This window comes from Leiobunum rupestre, chromosome 4, assembly GCF_980474605.1.
Source record: "Leiobunum rupestre chromosome 4, qqLeiRupe1.1.hap1, whole genome shotgun sequence".
Classification (NCBI taxonomy): domain Eukaryota; kingdom Metazoa; phylum Arthropoda; class Arachnida; order Opiliones; family Sclerosomatidae; genus Leiobunum; species Leiobunum rupestre.
In genome coordinates this window covers 52,831,791-52,851,829 of record NC_143387.1, presented here as the reverse complement: position 1 = coordinate 52,851,829, position 20,039 = coordinate 52,831,791, and the positions used below count along the sequence as shown (strand labels likewise).

General features: G+C 38.3%; 1 protein-coding gene across 1 annotated transcript; it reads right to left on the bottom strand.

The window, feature by feature from the left end:
* Window positions 1–1,788: 1,788 nt before the first annotated feature.
* On the bottom strand, window positions 1,789–9,302 carry LOC149948247 (calpain-15-like). The gene is made up of 14 exons (XM_090173215.1): window positions 8,590–9,302; window positions 7,718–8,457; window positions 6,374–6,754; window positions 5,518–6,305; window positions 5,073–5,462; window positions 4,858–5,002; window positions 4,594–4,795; window positions 4,486–4,528; window positions 4,316–4,425; window positions 4,092–4,256; window positions 3,834–4,030; window positions 3,607–3,752; window positions 3,315–3,493; window positions 1,789–3,245 (listed from the first exon to the last, which is right to left on the bottom strand). The coding sequence occupies exons 1-14, from the start codon at window positions 8,823–8,825 to the stop codon at window positions 3,068–3,070; spliced, it is 3,900 nt and encodes a 1,299-aa protein (XP_090029341.1). The 5' UTR covers window positions 8,826–9,302; the 3' UTR covers window positions 1,789–3,067.
* Window positions 9,303–20,039: the final 10,737 nt, after the last annotated feature.

Sequence of the window (20,039 nt, the reverse complement as noted above, 5' to 3'; positions counted from 1 at the left end):
AGAAGAATATAAAGCAAACGACCAAAGGTAATTTCTCCTTCCACCGGCGACAAGATGCAGACCGCGATGAAGCCCACCACATTAATTTTACCAGCTATCAACTCTTGATCCGTTCAACTTCGCTAGCCCATCAAATTGAGTTCTTGGAAGCGACGATTTGAACGTTTTCACCTGATATCCGGTCTGAAGCATTAGTCCGAGGAGGAGCGAGTTAATTCACTGCTTTATGTCATGGGTGAGAAATCGGAGGGCATCTTCGAAGCTTTCAAGTTGACTTCAGCGGAGCGTCTGGCTTACGACAAGCTCACGGAGCAGTTCAATAACCATTTCATTGGCAAACGCAACATTACATATGAGGCCATGATTCAATAGACGCGTCTAGGCAAAAGACGAAAGTGGCAAAGTACTGCGAGTTTAGTTAAGTCTTGTACGAGATAGGTTTATCGTTGGCCTCTGTAACAAGATACTGTCGCAGAGGTTGCAGTTGGATTCAGACCTGACCCTGGAGAGAGCTGTCAGTAAGGCCTAACAGATCGAAGCAGTCAAGCGACAGCAGAACGAGATGGGGGCTGAGACGTCCTTTTGAGTGTGCCTTCTTCAAGCAGGACAACGGTAGAGGCAGCAGAGATTCCGAGCAAGGGACCAGAGTACGACGACAAATCCAGCGGCGATGAGTTCCAGTTTTTAACCCAGGACACCAGCGCCGTCCCCGATAACTGAAAGATATGGTCGTGTAGTAAAACCGCCGAAGCGTTTGAAGTTCTGAAATAGTATGGTGTTATGTTAGCTTCGGGGAAAGGGTTGTTATCATGCTAGTGATAAGAATTTAAAAAAAAACAAATTGGTCTATTCTGGCAACACTGTTAACCGGTGTTTTATTGTATATATAGCCGAGGCGATGCTTTGCTTAGGTTCTAGTTCTCGACATTGTCCTCGCACTGGTATTTCGCTAATACAGTCATTTAACCGACGTCTAGTTATCTTTATTATGCCCTAGTCGTAACATTAATGGTTCCCATTTGAAAGGTTTTCATCATGGTGTTTTGCATCAGGTTAAAGACTTTTAGACTTGAAATTTCAATTTACACACTTTTTAAATTGGAACCATTCCTCTAAATCCATTAGTTCTCGGGATAAACTTTGAATGACCTTGAACCATGAGTTGAATATCATCAGAGTTTGCAAATTCTAAAGACTTCCTACTAGATGAGTATGTCTAGCAAATTTTGATACTCGAGCATGAGTACTTTTATAGTTAATAGTCCTTCAGTCTGGTCTCTGGTACATTATTTTCATCATGACCTTCCTGTTTTTGTATAAATTCTTTCGACTTGTTATAAGTCAAATATGTGGGATCAAAGCTATTTAGACCTAAAATGTGATGGGGAACACGTTTCTAATTGAAACCAACTTTGTATCTCTAATGGTTCTTGATAAACATTTTAAATGACCTTGAAGACATGGTTCAAGGTCATGGAAATTTCTGTTGTCAAGTGACCCCCTGCGCATTCTGTGTGTCCTGAAAATTTCAAATTCCAAGTTAAAATACATTTTGAGTTATTGGCCCTGTATTGTTTTTATTTAACACCCTGTATCTTAACATCAATAAATATAAACATAAATATAAAAATTTAAATTAAACCTCATCAAGAATTTGATCTAGTTTTTTGGCAGCTTTAACTTTGTTTTATACACAGAAAAAGTAAGTTTATCCTCCTAATTTTTGCAAATGTACGTTGCTATGGAATTGGTAAAGAATTTAAAGGTATAAAAATAACTAAGACAATATTTCATAACTCACAAAGAGTATAATTTCTCCATATATTATCAACCTTTAATTTACCATGTAAAATAAAATTAAAACCATACACTAAAATTATCACAGAAATTATGCACAAGTAACAAACTTTCAATTATACAAAAATTGACTTTAAACGAAAAAAAGGTGGTCCCTTAACCCAGGGATTTTTGTCAGATTTTACGTTAAATGGAACAGAAACTGACAATAATTCTTAAATTGACAATCACACAGAACTAATTCTTTTGATTTTTCTTTAATTAAAATGTGTTGTTTTTCCACTACAGTGAAAAACTTGTGTAAACATGCTTATCACAAATCTAAAAAAACGATACACCATAGCCATTCTCATCGGTAATTACTTAAGTGTAAAATTTTGAGATTCCAAAAAATGTTTTTTCCTCTCTTAAACCACCAGTGCATTACAAAATTCCCAAAACATTCTACTGTTATAATATATCATCACTACTGTATCAAATTTTTCTTTTCGTTAATTATAGGCTCAGAACGATTGGATAATTTTCAACCTTCAGTGTGTGACCTTATTCACAACCTCAATCAGTCCTTGTTAAAAATTACACCAATACAATTACTTGTACTTACGATGGAATGAAAATTAAATTAAAGAATCAGTGCAGTACTAGGTCAATAAAGGGGTAAAGAAAAATCCTTTAAATCTATTAATTATAGTTATTAAGTAAAAAATTGTTTTCATTGGGATCCTAGCATAGGGCCCAATTTACAACTCAAGACATTCCAGACTGAGAATATCAAATTTGTGTAAAATCTAGTTTTCTGACTAGTAAAATATTCGTAAACATTTGAAGTCTTTTCGTTTAGAGTATTTCACTAATTTTTAATCAAGTCAAAATATTAAGTATGAAAAAAAAAACATTAACACAAATTTTAAAATGAGCAAAAACAGTTTAAAAATATGACTAACCTTATAATAAGTCTTATATGATGTAATCTTTAAATGGCAGTATCACGTAGTTTAGACTTTTATATTACTTTATATATATTTTGCCTATTTCCCCAAATTTTAAACGTTTTGTTAAATAGAGGCAGGAATAAAATTTCTTCCCACATATAAAGTGGTGATATATAGGTATATATATAACATTTCTTCTCGTAAGTTAATTTTACATTTTTGTCTTAAATTTGTCTCAAAAACCTCAAAAGACAAACTGGATTATTATATAATTTACAAGCACTTTCAAGATTTTTCTGATAATTTTGCCTATTTTTACAAATTTAGTCCAAAAGTGGTCATAGGGGTCTAGGGGCGTGTAACCCAAAGACATTGGAGTCTAACGCTGGTACGTGATTGGTTCCCGAGGGACCCCAGTCATGGAGTCCACTTATAAAAGATACTCTATGAGTGAGGCGATGTGATATTGAAAAACCACCACTCCCCTCCAGCTGAGTCAGGACTATTAGAACTTGCCTATTCGGGTAATATAAAGACGTTTTGAAAAACCTTACTTTGAAAAACCTATGTTTTAAGTTTACTTACCGATGAAGAGGAGGTATGCTATCAACTGTTCTAAGGGTGGCTCGTGTAGAAACTACATTAGTACTTTCGGTGCAATCGCATATGACTTGGATACATCGATCTGGAAGCCTATTTTCCACTACCACCACTAAACCCGCCCAACCTTTGGTTAAATAATACGCAGTCATTCCTTCTCGCCCCTGGGGAAAACAAAAAAAAATCATAAATTCTCCTAACCCTCTGATAACGTTGGACTTCAATGATAAGCTATTAAAAAATCATCCATCTCAAAATTATTTGAGTTTCTTATTACCTCATGCCTTTTCCCTTTTGTTACAGTGAGGGTAGTGATGGCATCAGACAGAACGTGAATACTTGGAATAACCTTCTCGACTAGCAATCTTTTTGAGCTGTGCATGGCTAACAGGAATTTTGGATACTGATCTATTGAACTAAAAGCTGAATATTTTTGGAAAGGATAAATGAAGAGAAATTTGAATTATATTTGCAGAATGTGTATATTCGAGATAGTAGACTTACTGGAGTGCCAATGGTTAAATGCTAAACAAACAACAATGTACATTCCTGGTTCCAACATAGCGTGGCAACCAACAAAGCCTCGAACTTGACGTTTACTGTGTTTGACAAGAGAGGCCACTTGACCAGTGGCAGGGTCAGCAGCGCGAAAAACCACAACACACAGGTCAAGAGGAGACCTCAATGAACGCTCTGCATTCCTTCAGAATATAAGAAAGTTAGGGCATTTAATTTGGCATTTTATTTTCAAAGTACTACTACCTTTGACCTTCTTGAAAAAGACTAAATTCAACTTCAGTGGCGTGTAAAACAGTGAGTACCGTAACAGCTAAACTTCCTTTTTCCGCATAAGGAGGTAAAACCCCTTGCAATCTAATTTCATTCCATTCAGGCCGAACTTTGCAGATATCGATGCAGTCAAAGTACCTTTGGGAAACAAAAGCCAAGTTGATCAAATGATAACTATTGAGAAAAGTTTTACTTACAATAAGACATCTTGGAATGACATCCAAAATACACCTTCACTGGCTCCATGAGGAATTAGCTTGTCTCTCAAGTCTGGCGTCCACATTGGAGATTCATCTGACCAGTCACCCTAAATAGCCAATTTAAAGAATTTAAAAGTAGAAAACCATTTTGGCAGGTTGGATTATACCTTCCAGGAGTACCGTCCCCATGGGTTTCTTAATCTCAGTAAACTTCACAAGAATAAATCAAAAATTAGTCAAATATGAAGATTATTAGCTCACAAATAATTGAATACCGTAGCCCATTGATATCTTGTACATCGAGTACAGAATATGCGTGACGTGATCTTAACCCTACAGCTCGGTATTCTTCCTCATTAACAGTCATATTTCCACCGCCACACGAAGCTCCCATTAAAAACCCAGCAGATCTAGAACTGAGTAGCTTCACCCACACCAAATCCTCATCTATGCCTTCTTCATTTGATAAAGATGAAGCTAAGTATGTTAGACACTTAATTATAATATCTGAAAATTAGCAGGAAAAATTTTAAATGTACCTTGCAAAGGAATACTCTCACAAGGCGCACCAGTAAGTGTGGCTAAGCCTTCAATTGCTCGACCAGATACTAAAGCTTCGTAACAGCCATGCAACTTGGCAACTGCTTTTTCTATTAGTGGCACCCAAAGCTGACGTCGCTTAGCCTTAAGTTTCATAATTAATTTTCTTCCAATATTATTGAATAAGCAATAAGTCGACAAAAGACACTCATACCTCCGAATATAGGAGACGCTTTTTAGAATCGCAAGGCAACAAATCATCTACTAAAACCATGGTCCATCTACCATCTTTGCAAAGACGTACTTGGTAAGCTCCTTGAGGACAAATATCTCGAGTTACCATAATTCGTTCAACAAGTTCTGGTCGTTCGGCCAAGACGGCTAAGGCACTCAGGAACCAGCAGTTGCCTAAAACTCCTTGAGATATATCAGAAGGCAAAGGTGTACGAAAAACAGCCCATCGAATTTGTGACTCTCCAATGTCGCAAGTGATTTGAGAAGGACGCAACCATTGAGTCACGTGTTGTTCCCGTTCTTCCTCTGGATTGTAGTACAATGATTTAGCTAATGGTGGAAAGGAATCATCTACAAAAAGTTCTCCATTCTGAAACAAAGATATCATTAGAATTATTCTTGCAAACTTGTTTTTCAAATCTTGCCTCTTTGCAAAAGTTGACAATGTCCTCCCATCGCTGACGAGCATTATCTTCTTCGATTCTTCGCAAATCTTCAATAAGTTCACTTTCTCCATGTGAATGATTTGCATCTTTTGATGCGGGTCTCAGTGAAAGAAGGCTACGAGAGGTATAACAGATTTCGCAAACAACTTTACTATATGGATTGAGGAATGTGCAGGCTGAGCATTCCCAAGCCGTCATCGTATCTGCTGGTGGCTTTTTAAAAGGCTCAGGTTCCACTAGATGGGTGGTGTTTGAGCTTGTTTGCGGCAAATCGGCCGAAACATTTGGAGTTTGCGCAGAATCTTTTTGCAGTGAAGTAGCAGGCGCCTTGGGACATCCACATGCAGAGCACTTGCTCAACGTTTTAATATTCCTTAGAGTGCACCTGGGACACTGCCAACTTTCATTGGGTTTTAGTGTCTGGTAGCGATTGGCTGTGGTACTGTTGAGTTTGGACCCGCCACAAGCTACGCAAAAGCTATCATTCACTGAGTTAATAAGAGTACATTTGATGCATGACCATTGGTCCGCCTGGTTGGTAACCAGTTGCTCAACGTGGTTCTGATTGAAAGACATATTTTTCAGGCTGTTATCGAGTATTTCAGTCAAGCCATTACGACTCTTGAGATCAGGCTGGTGGCAAGTTTGGCAATTGCTTGAGTTAGACGCTGGATTGGAAGCTGAACAGTGAGAACATATCCATTCCTTGTTTCCATTTTCAGTAGTGAGATCAATCAAAATTGTATCAGAGATCATGCTGTTACGAACTGTAAGCAAAACAATGGCGAGCCAATGAGAAATTAAAAACAATAAAAATTACATTGGTGAGATTTACCAGGTTGAGAATTCGGCCAATTCCTTATTTTGGGTTCTGAAGTCATTTCCGAAAAGGATCTGCTTCTTTTTGGAAACAAGACGCTAGTATTCTTGAGACTAGCAATGACAGTATTTAGAATTGCCGGTTTCAGTTCTCCCAAATAATCAAGACTCAGAGAGTGCCGCGAAAGGATTCTAGATAAGGCAGACTTGCGAGAAGGCTCCAAACAAACTTCGCACTTTGCGGCTCGAGGCTTGTTCTCGAATGTGCAGCGTTTGCAAATCCAAGTCGGTGGACGGTTACTATTGACTTCGATAAGCATGACATCTTCAACAGAATGAGAACTAGGAATACTGGCAAGACTTGGACCTTTCTCTTTCATAAACTCCGATATCGCTCCTTTCAAAGAGACAGATACAACGAGAATGATTAAATTTCTAATGAGTTAGAGTTGCGAAATAAGTACTATAATTTTTTTTTATCATTCACTGCATGGATAACAAATCAAGCATATGGGATAAAACCCTTTGGACACAGTAATGCGAGTTTTGGTGGACAAAAGTAAGAAGGTCTATAGCAGCGGTTCCCAAAAGGTGTTCCGCGGAACCCTGGTGTTCCGTAAAAGGGTCACAGGGGTTCCGAGAATTCGCAGCGCGGCCATCTTTGTTTGTGTCAAGAGTTTAAGATGAGTAAAAAAATGAGTTGGGGTTCCGCCAAAATTAGGTGGATAATTTAGGGTTCCATATCAAAAAAAATTGGGAACCGCTGGTCTATGGCACCAAAGGAAAAAATTTGCCTATACCTCCAAGTTACACTTGCATAATTTATTGTACTATAAAAATCTTGATTTACCAAAACTTATTCCATGCCTTTCAGAGTATAAAGTGGTTACTTTAACTTGATGCCGCAAGAAAAACATGTCTTATATTTATGAGGTCAAATATTTTAACTAAAGATTATGACCACCATGACAAGCTGACACTTCACAAACCATTTCTATTTGAATTACTAGAGGAATTTGACATTTAGTTTTTTGGTAGTACAGTTAGGGATGACTGACAGACTTCAAAATGGCTAATATAAAGTTTTCTCTTAACACTTTAGCGAAATAATTACGTATGCTGTTACTGTTAATTACCAATGTACTACTTGTAAATACACAGAAAATGCAATGCAAAATAAATAAAAAAATCAATTCATATTTATAAAAAGAAAGAAAAGGGTACACAAATTAGTGATACTATGGGAGTCAATACACATGTGAATTGCATAAACAAAGATCATTTCTCTAGCATTTAAAAGTGGGTTAAAAACATGATCAAACCAAAACTATGCACAATCCATTTTAGAGTTTTTTTTTACCTTCAGAAGACTTTCGACTCAGTTTTAATTTTGATTTCCAGAAACTAGGATATCTCTTTTTAGGTGAAAATGGTCCTAGTAGAGATTTTTTTGTAGAATAATCTTTGCCATCTTCAACTAATAAATTATTTAATTCACTGCTTTTCAAGCTTTCGCAAATTATGCAGTGATTAGTCGATGGGATATTAAGAAATTGGCACTTTTCGCAAGTCCATTTTAAATCAACTTTTGGTATATGCTTTGGAGACAGAAACTGGCCCACCAAGGAAATGGGTTTTACGTGGTTTTTACAAACATCAACTAACTTTTCAAGGCTAGGATTATTTTCCTGAGTTACTGAACTGCTTGATGGTTTAGAAATTTCAGTTTCTTTTGGGGCTTCTTCCAAGCCAGACTTCTGTTTTTCAAGGGAACAGCCAACACAATCGGAACAAGTTTCCAAATTAAGGGTTCCACATTTTTCACATTTCCATTTAATGGATTTCTTTCTAATGCATTTAACAAATGTTTTGTCATTTATTTTTCCGGTGCTGATAATGTTTGATTGTTTAACATCAATTCCTTCGTTTTCAGGGTTGAGACCAAAATTTTTCAGGAAATCAATATTATTTGGAAGCTGACGAGAAGAACAAGGCCAACTTGTACATCGAGTGGTATCAGATATTTCAATAACATTGGAAGTTTCGCATTGTTCGGACAATGATTTGCGAAAAGGAGAGGGGATTTTATGATCTGGTTCCCTAAATAGCGTGTAGAAGAGAATAAGCAACATTTGTGTTTGCCTAACATTTACAATTTACAGCTTGCACAACAATACTAAAATAATTACTTATGAATTTATGGCGTAGTATGAATTACTAAGAAAAACTTACTCTGATCTTTCCTTTACACCACGTATATTAATTTTCAGAGTGCGAGGAACACTATCGTAGATATGGGTCGAGTCATCTTGAAAAAAGCAAGTAGTGGTAGAGTTGTTTACAGTAGGCTCATCATAGGCAGATGATTTTCTCTTAACACCACATGAATAACAAGTTGATCGTTCAGTGGGATTAATTAAAGCACAGTCTCTACAATACCATTGGAGTACTGAAGCATTGGATCCCATTAGAACCTGCTCACTACATTACGGCGTTTACGCCATGTCTTTTCAGTCACCAAATATAAATAACATAACATTTAAACTATAAAAGCGGTTGAGACCTAGAGGCTGAAACTTAGTAGGGGGCAAAAGAGGCCACTTGAGGCAGCAGGAGGTCAAATAATACCATGTAGCGGGACTTGGTTCGTTTTGACAGCTGACTGAGCTTAGCTCAAGTTAGCTGAGGCAGGCAGTCAGCTGCCATTACAGCTGATAAAATTTCCAAAAGTTATACTAACTAAATAATCTTTGTTTCTTTACGAACAAGTTAAATTCAACATTCATGGTATTACAAGTCGAAAATCGAACTTGGTTTTAAACGCTTCTATAAATATTCGTTCTGAAGCGTTTACAGTGGTTTTCTTTAACATTAAAGTTTTATAGAGGAGAAAAAATTTGTGGTGGGACTGTTGCCAAGGGCTTAAACCGATGTGATATGATCCGGCAGCATTGCACAATTAAAAAAAATATGATCCCTCTATTTAGAATTTTTACGTGAAAATTAAAAGGTCAAAACCAGTCAAAACTGTAAAGTACGCCACAATTAAATCATATAAATTTATTTCTAATGCATTTACAATTTTTGTGAAAATTGATGAAGCACAAATTGCGTAAATTTGAAAAAAGCCAGATTTATATGGCGTGAATATGGAAATTATGGCGTTAAATTTAAAAATGTAAAATTTTGAACAAAGCTTTTAGGCAAGAAAGGTACATCGAATAGCTCCTCCTTTTCCGTAGCTCGACCGTAATAAATGCTACCTAGCAAGCAGCTTTCCCAGATACGACCAGTGGCGTAGCTAAGATTGTTTTGGGGTCCATGTAATCAGTGACGTTTATAGGAAGAGAGTGCAAGCCACCCATCATTATGTACATCGATAAGATTTAAGGCCGGTGTGGCCTTTAATTCAACTTGGTCTACGGATACCTATTATGGATCAGCTCAGGTATTTCAAGGCACGGGGTCAAAGGCTAAGTCGATGGGCACTGCCGCTCACGGGTTCACTTTAAAAAATTCCTTATTTTCCACCCTGTAAAGGGGCTCACTTTATTTTCCGTCTGCAAGAGATTCAAACCTCGCCTTCAAAGTTCCAAATTCGATTGTAACAAAGATAATTTAAACTCGTACCCTAGATTCGAAATCACTCTCTCGCGCGTTGCCGATAGCGTTTACCCATTTCCCGCCGGAACTCAGAAAAAATTCGCTCCATGGTTTGCGCCGTACCGCAACCGATGGAGCCCGATTTTTCTAAGGTCACGTGCCGGAGAAGGGTAAACGCTTCGTAACAAAACCGTCAATGGGAAAGCTCTCAGTATTCGAATCTAGGGTACGAGTTTAAATTATCTTTGATTGTAACACGCCCGAGAATACGACGAGCTAATACGCTCGGTAATATACGAATACGATTCAACTATAGCCACGTTCACACATACGCATTTCGTCTAAAAAGGTTTCTTAGCTCTTCAAATCGTTTTCGACCATAAGTGTGAACCTAGTTAAATCAGATAATTTATAATATACCATTCTAAATTATCTCTGGTTAAATCGCTTAAAACCGTTTCAAATAAAAAAAAACGTTTTCGGGCCTTAAAGTAAGTGTCGGCTCGACTTCAAGTAGCTCTTTTTGCAACAGATGTCGCTATCGTTGACACCAAAACAAGATAGTTAAGTTACATTTTGACCCAAAAGGCGATAATTATAGGTACACCTCGCGTTGATTGGATCGTTTGTAAATTGGTGAATAACATAATTTACAGCAATTATAAACAATATTTTTACATGGGATATATAATTTAGATTAAAGTCCACGAAATAGAGTATAAGTTGTTTAAATATAACACTCAACAACGGCTCTCTGACGACGTTATCATGGGGGGGGGGGGGGGGGCAGAATAACGTGTAAGAGGTTGTTGTTCACACCATGCACACAGGAGAGGAACTCATTCACTACAATACCATAAAGTAATACAAAAGGCCCAACCAAACGTCCGAAAAGAGTTATAGTCAAGCTTGAATGGTCTTACGTAAAATATCACAGGTGGCCGCAACGACGTCGGTCAATCCACCGTGTACCTGCACTGAGGACGTTTACTAGATTGGCCGGCAGAGCACTAGACGTAAGTGCCCGAAGGAGAAAAGCCCGAGCCGTCCGTCGCGATGGACAAGCGAATAAGGCGTGGGAAGCGTCATCCACTGCGGCTCCACACCGAGCGCAGGAGGCCAAGGAACTTATATTAAAGCGATGGAGCACCGCCCTACTGGGAAGTCTGCCACAGCCGAGGCGCGCGAGTAGCGTGTCATCCCGCCGCGTTTAAGTTATCCGCATAAGGGCTTGCGAGCCAGGAAAATGCTTCGCGTCCAGATGACGCCATTGTGTCCTAGTTACTGACCACCCTTGAGTCCATGTAGATAAAATTGCCCTGCGGCAGGTGCCCTTTTCCTCCGCGAGGAGGAAGTCCACCTTTGGTGGGCGTAGAAGCATAGTAACTCCCGCAAGACGGTCCACCATTTCATTGCCCGGAACTCGAACATGAGCCGGACACCACAGAAGAGTTATGGGCCACTGGTATCCATCAAAAAGGTCGTGAATGGTAGTGATCACCGGGTCCGTAGAACGAGAGTGAAGCTGCGTCAGAGCGCTTTTCGAATCCGAGCAAATAACCAAAGTGTCTTGGAGGTTGACCGACGCGTAAGACAAGCCATTTGAATAGCGCAGAGTTCGATCCTATTTATGGGATGACCGGAATCCACAAGACGCGTTGCGCCGACATTGATAGCCGGGATTGCGAAAGCCGCACCCGCCGCACCCGCCACACCCGAGCCCTCAGCCAACGAGCCGTCTGTAATGACTGTAGCGTTCTTTCCGTGACGTTCTAGAGCCGCGAGGAAAAGTTGTCGCAGCATATCCGAACTGTTACTAATAGCCATGATACTAATAGCCATTGAGGGTGGAACCTCAAGGATGACTCTGAGAGCTGCATTTTGAAACTTGTAGATTTTAGCAAGTGCAGTGGAGGTGGCCGACGCATAAAGAGAGCTGAAATAATCCATCCTGGAGCGAATGAGATGGGTGTAAAGCAGTCTAAGGACTGCTCTGGTGGCCCCCCAGTCAGTCGCCGAAACCACCCTTAAAAGATTGAGACGCTACAGAGAAGTCGAGATCAGCCCGTCGATGTGGGCCGCCCATGAGAAATTTTCGTCTACAGTAATCCCTAGATATCTGTATGACGTCACCTTCGACATGATATTGCGTCCTAGTTGAAGTTGAAGAGCGTCCGGAATCTGTTTGATCTTGGATGTATTTGCATCACAGCGGCTGGAAGTTTAAACCCCATTTTACGCCATAAGACTAAACATTGTCCAGGGTGACCTGAATGGTCGTATATAGACGCTCAAAGTTCCGACCGCATATCCAGGCAGCGATATCATCTGGGTGTTCACCTTGTTCATTCGCCCTGGGACATAACAAAGGAAGTCGGTAAGGCCCGCACACCTCGCGCAATATCCAAGGTCAAAGACCATAAATAAAAATAAATAACCACTTTAATTTTGACACATTCAATATTTAAAAGTAATATAACAAAAATACTTTAACATGAAAGCATCGATACCGATGCACACATTACTGGTTTTATGGCAATTCTCAATTCTTGGAATAAGAGTTCGAAATGAATAATGAAACTAAGAAACTTTATGGGACTAACATTTGGGAACGGGCGGCTTATGACAATGCCTCAAAAGAACAAGTTGGCAAGCCAAAATATACCTCTCCTCGGAAGAATTGTCCCTAGCGGTATTAATTTTTTGAGATGACTTTTAAAGATATATCTCCGCAATTCTGAGTTATTTACTAAAAACTTAATCCCGGTTCAATCCCGCCCGGTATAAAATTTGAATTATAATTAAAATAATTGAGACGAAACAACCGAGTATAATTTATTCAGAATATCATAAGTTCAGTAGTTACAACAGTGAGTTAGACGTACTATAACAATGCATAATTGAATTAAACCCTTTTTACAGTACAAATTTGTCAGTTGAATATAATACAAAGCAAATTTTAATGAAAGAAATATCTACAGAGGGTATTATAACGACCGTTCGCTTTTTGGTTTATAATTTTAACGGAATCGGGCCGATTTTAATTAAACGATACTTTATCGAAATTTTGTTAAAAGAATATTCCCTAAGGCCGCGCCATAAATTTACGATGATAATTTCCCGTCGCCGTTAAATCGAAAATTTATTTGATTCGGGAAGGCCAGAACTTTAATGTTGTGGGTGAGTGATTAGAAAATAAAATGGCAACCAGAATTATGCAAAATTATAAATGTTTATTTTTATTCCGAACAGTCTATGGAACGTTCTAGATTTAACTTTCATCAATAACCCAACAATATATATCCCTCCTACGTAATTGTACAGAACTGGTACTCAAGTGTCTAAGACTAGATTTGTCTTAGTTCATCGTGATTGAAAAATAAACCAAAACACACTTACACTTAAGTAAATATCATAAATTATAGTGAGTAATTTTAACTAAATTCAAACTACCTTACTATAAACTCTTGTCTTAATTAACAGCTGAGAGCTGAGAGCTACTAATTACTTCCAATCTACTTAATTAGCCTCACAGGTTGAGTTGATAATTTCAAGGGTATAATTAGGTTATTCCAATTCAAAAAATAAAAACAATCAATTTTATCTTACAGCTGACTTGAGTTAGTTCACAATTACTTTAACACTTTCAGTCTTAAACACGCACTGTTCATACACTTAAGTCCATTCACTCACGTTCCAAACGCGAAACACAATTTAACTCTTTTCTTGACCGAAGACCGAACATACTAATTAAAACCGCAAAGTTACCTCATAACTTTTGACCGACACCAGGACCCCGTCCTGTAGTAGTTCGTCTGACAGCCAAGAACTAAGAAAGACTAAATCTTCTTTATTGACGGCAACGGCTTTATATACGTTTATTTGGCGTTTTTTTGACCCGTCAAGATTTGACTAAAGTTCGAAAAATTTAAGAGATTATATTTTTTACCCGGTTTGATTGATAGTTCTCCACACGGTGGCGCTATATTATTACTTTGATATAGTTTCCGCGGGGTTTAAAATGGGTTTATTTTAGGAAGTTTATATCAAACATTTGGGTAGTTTAGGCACCAAAAGTCATGTAAATTCTATCAAATTCATAAAAAAAATACCCATGAATTTATTAACTTGTTTTTTTTTCGATCACTCTCCCTTTAAGGGGGTTGGTCAGAGGGGGCGGAAATTAACGGCACTGCGTGCGCGTCAAAGAGTTCTATCGAATGAAACCAACTTATTTTTTTTGGTCACTCTCCCTTTAAGGGGGTTGGTCGGAGGGGGCGGAAATTAACGGCACTGCATGTGCGCCAAAAAGTTCTATCGAATGAGACCAACTTGTTTTTTTTTGGTCACTCTCCCTTTAAGGGGGTTGGTCGAAGGGGACGGAAATTAACGGCACTACGCGTTCTATCGTTTGATATAAAAAGTACCATCCTGAGTTTTTCCCCCTGTTTACCTGACAGACCTGAAACTGGCCATCGGTAAAAGTTGTGTAGCCCCACACTGTAATTCAAACTTCTCGCCATGCTCGTGTCACCCTTCGTTAAAATCCACTGGGTTGGGGGAGGGAGGTGAAGTTTGAGGTTCACTTGACCTTAAACGCCGTAAATATACGTAAAATAACGCGGAAAAAGGAACGACAATTGCGACAACTTAACTAGCCAAATACAAACTATAAAAGTGTTCAAGGCTAAAAGATCAAGCATGAAATTCTAGAGAACGGCATGGCTCCATTGGTAAAGGCGTCGGTTTTGAAGAATACGTGGCCGGCAGCTATCTGGGTCCGAATCCCACCGTCACAAATAACTTAAATTATATAAATATAAATTATTTTTCGCAGCTCCATCTACCGTGTCGTCGCTTTCCACAAAAAACAGACCAACAAACAAACAAACAAACAAATCACAACAACACTTAACGACATTCCGTCCATAGCAATAGTCCCACTTCGATATATATATCTCGATGTGGAACTAAAAAGGGTGACTCACTTTCTCATTTTATTTCGTGCCCGCCCTATATGTGGAGCGGGGCAAGAAATATTGCGTTTACTCAATATAGTGGTACAATTAGATGGTTAGCTCGTAGTGCCCGTAAAGGCGGAAGAGAACCGTTCGACATTGTAGAGAGGTCTACGGGTAACCTCTCTGAAATAACTAGCTAATGTTTAATGCTTATAATTCTTATTTTTATTTCCTGATATAATAATGCATAAATATTTTCACACAAAGTAAGCGTTATTTACATTTTTGAAAGCATTTCAATTTTTAATGGGCCTTGGCTGTATCACTCGGCGATTTCCAAAGAATAAGAGGAATTCGCCGAGAGTTATTAGTCTTTAGTCAAATAATATTTTACGTTGTCAATGGCGAAACAGACTATTATTAAAACAAGTTGGCAAGCCAAAATATACCTCTCCTCGGAAGAATTGTCCCTAGTGGTATTAATTTCTCGAGATAACCCTTAAAGATATATCTCCGCAATTTAGAGTTATTTGTTAAAAATATTAACCCATTTCTATCCCGCCCGGTATAAAATTTTAATTATAATTAAAATAATTGAGACGAAACGACCAATTTTAATTTATTCAGAATATCATAAGTTAAGTAGTTACAACAGTAAGTTAGACGTACTATAACAATGCACAATTGAATTAAACCCTTTTTACAGTACAAATTTGTCAGTTGAATATAATACAAAGCAAATTTTAATGAAAGAAATATCTACAGAGGGTATTATAACGACCGTTCGCTTTTTGGTTTATAATTTTAACGGAATCGGGCCGATTTTAATTAAACGATACTTTATCGAAATTTTGTTAAAAGAATATTCCCTAAGGCCGCGCCATAAATTTACGATGATAATTTCCCGTCGCCGTTAAATCGAAAATTTATTTGATTCGGGAAGGCCAGAACTTTAATGTTGTGGGTGAGTGATTAGAAAATAAAATGGCAACCAGAATTATGCAAAATTATAAATGTTTATTTTTATTCCGAACAGTCTATGGAACGTTCTAGATTTAACTTTCATCAATAACCCAACAATATATATCCCTCCTACGTAATTGTACAGAACTGGTACTCAAGTGTCTAAGACTAGATTTGTCTTAGTTCATCGTGATTGAAAAATAAACCAAAACACACTTACACTTAAGTAAATATCATAAATTATAGTGAGTAATTTTAACTAAATTCAAACTACCTTACTATAAACTCTTGTCTTAATTAACAGCTGAGAGCTGAGAGCTACTAATTACTTCCAATCTACTTAATTAGCCTCACAGGTTGAGTTGATAATTTCAAGGGTATAATTAGGTTATTCCAATTCAAAAAAAAAAAACAATCAATTTTATCTTACAGCTGACTTGAGTTAGTTCACAATTACTTTAACACTTTCAGTCTTAAACACGCACTGTTCATACACTTAAGTCCATTCACTCACGTTCCAAACGCGAAACACAATTTAACTCTTTTCTTGACCGAAGACCGAACATACTAATTAAAACCGCAAAGTTACCTCATAACTTTTGACCGACACCAGGACCCCGTCCTGTAGTAGTTCGTCTGACAGCCAAGAACTAAGAAAGACTAAATCTTCTTTATTGACGGCAACGGCTTTATATACGTTTATTTGGCGTTTTTTTGACCCGTCAAGATTTGACTAAAGTTCGAAAAATTTAAGAGATTATATTTTTTACCCGGTTTGATTGATAGTTCTCCACACGGTGGCGCTATATTATTACTTTGATATAGTTTCCGCGGGGTTTAAAATGGGTTTATTTTAGGAAGTTTATATCAAACATTTGGGTAGTTTAGGCACCAAAAGTCATGTAAATTCTATCAAATTCATAAAAAAAATACCCATGAATTTATTAACTTGTTTTTTTTTCGATCACTCTCCCTTTAAGGGGGTTGGTCAGAGGGGGCGGAAATTAACGGCACTGCGTGCGCGTCAAAGAGTTCTATCGAATGAAACCAACTTATTTTTTTTGGTCACTCTCCCTTTAAGGGGGTTGGTCGGAGGGGGCGGAAATTAACGGCACTGCATGTGCGCCAAAAAGTTCTATCGAATGAGACCAACTTGTTTTTTTTTGGTCACTCTCCCTTTAAGGGGGTTGGTCGAAGGGGACGGAAATTAACGGCACTACGCGTTCTATCGTTTGATATAAAAAGTACCATCCTGAGTTTTTCCCCCTGTTTACCTGACAGACCTGAAACTGGCCATCGGTAAAAGTTGTGTAGCCCCACACTGTAATTCAAACTTCTCGCCATGCTCGTGTCACCCTTCGTTAAAATCCACTGGGTTGGGGGAGGGAGGTGAAGTTTGAGGTTCACTTGACCTTAAACGCCGTAAATATACGTAAAATAACGCGGAAAAAGGAACGACAATTGCGACAACTTAACTAGCCAAATACAAACTATAAAAGTGTTCAAGGCTAAAAGATCAAGCATGAAATTCTAGAGAACGGCATGGCTCCATTGGTAAAGGCGTCGGTTTTGAAGAATACGTGGCCGGCAGCTATCTGGGTCCGAATCCCACCGTCACAAATAACTTAAATTATATAAATATAAATTATTTTTCGCAGCTCCATCTACCGTGTCGTCGCTTTCCACAAAAAACAGACCAACAAACAAACAAACAAACAAATCACAACAACACTTAACGACATTCCGTCCATAGCAATAGTCCCACTTCGATATATATATCTCGATGTGGAACTAAAAAGGGTGACTCACTTTCTCATTTTATTTCGTGCCCGCCCTATATGTGGAGCGGGGCAAGAAATATTGCGTTTACTCAATATAGTGGTACAATTAGATGGTTAGCTCGTAGTGCCCGTAAAGGCGGAAGAGAACCGTTCGACATTGTAGAGAGGTCTACGGGTAACCTCTCTGAAATAACTAGCTAATGTTTAATGCTTATAATTCTTATTTTTATTTCCTGATATAATAATGCATAAATATTTTCACACAAAGTAAGCGTTATTTACATTTTTGAAAGCATTTCAATTTTTAATGGGCCTTGGCTGTATCACTCGGCGATTTCCAAAGAATAAGAGGAATTCGCCGAGAGTTATTAGTCTTTAGTCAAATAATATTTTACGTTGTCAATGGCGAAACAGACTATTATTAAAACAAGTTGGCAAGCCAAAATATACCTCTCCTCGGAAGAATTGTCCCTAGTGGTATTAATTTCTCGAGATAACCCTTAAAGATATATCTCCGCAATTTAGAGTTATTTGTTAAAAATATTAACCCATTTCTATCCCGCCCGGTATAAAATTTTAATTATAATTAAAATAATTGAGACGAAACGACCAATTTTAATTTATTCAGAATATCATAAGTTAAGTAGTTACAACAGTAAGTTAGACGTACTATAACAATGCACAATTGAATTAAACCCTTTTACAGAACAAGTTTATCAGTTAAATATAATACGAAGCAAATTTTAATGAAAGAAATATCTACAGAGGCTTTTTGGAATTACTCGCTTACGAAATACTTGCCGCATCTTTAACGCTCATTTTATTTCAACACTCGCCCTTGATGAAGATACCGTAGATATCTGGTAGTGGACGACTCGTTCACTTCCTGTTGACGTTGTGACACATACCACATGAAAAAGACCAATGCCGTCCAATTTCCAATATCATATAATGTTGAATTAACAGAACTATATATAGGTCGTTAAGAAAGTGGACCACCCACAGGGTCTACCCTTTAACCCTCTAATCTCGGCTGACTGCGCTAAAACAAGATTTAACCTTTAAAAAATACCAGATTAGGCCTTCATAAATTCATTATTAAAAAAAGACTTTATTACCTATTATGCTTACGATGCCTGTCTTAATTTCAGTGAATCTAAGCAGCTATCGGTGGTTCTGTGGTAGAGCGCTCGACTGCCAAGCCGAATGGTCTGGGTTCGAAACCTGGGTGGCGCATTTGTTTTTAATCAATAGAGAAACGCTAAATTAGAATTTCTTCGATGCAATAATTTCAATTTCAATTCTATTTCAATTAAACCAAAATTTCGTACTCTATTAAATACGCTTCCGATAAAGCTGAAGGTCTAATTTTCAATAAGGTGTACCAAGTGTCGGTGGTTCTGTGGTAGAACGTCCGCCTGTCAATCAGGAGGTCTCGGGTTCAAATCCCGCCCGATGCGATCGCAAATTGATACTAAGACGATTACCGTGTACAACTGGTGGAAACCCTGCCATTGGACGTTGAGTGGTAGCGTTACACTCAGCACTCGGTCCGTCCCAAAGTCATTAAGAAGAAGTTGGAGAGAAAACGCCCATATAAACACAACAGACTCAACATGCACAACCATCAGAACACAAACACAACAAATTCAACACTCACAACCTACGCATAAAAACGTAACACACCAAACCGTCACGACGGTGAGCGAAAAAACACCATCCAAACCAAACCGCAAATGCATCCGTTAACGCTCACCGTCACACGGTGGTTTTGCCAACCCTTTGAGAAACTGCGTACGCAGTGATTAAACTTTGCACCGAAAATGCGAACGCGTTCGCAGGCCTGACAGACCCACAGACCCACAGACAGACCCACCCACAGACCCACCCACAGACCCACAGACAGACACGGTCGTTGTATAACCCCTCCTAGGGGACTTTGTCCCCTCGGAGAGGTAAAAATGCATTAGGTATATAGGTAGTGACATACTTATGTTTATTATGTTACTTATGGTTGAGGTAAATATACTAAAAATTGGTGGGCAAGAGGGGGCCCCAAATTGTAGTGCCTACGTGGGAAATAATCCTGGCAGCGCCACTGACTCCATGGTTTGCGCCTTACCACAACCGATGGAGCCCGATTTTTCTGAGGTCAAGTGCCGGAAAAGGGTAAACGCTTCGTAACAAAACCGTCAATTGGAAAGCTCTCAGTATTCGAATCTAGAGTACGAGTTTAAATTATCTTTGGTGAAACCAGGAGAAAATAGGGGGAGCTGGCATCACTCACTTTTTTGAGAAACGGCACTTTTCAAGAATTTTCCCGCCTTTTATCTTTCCTTTCTGGCAGTGTACAGCGATATCTACATACACGATA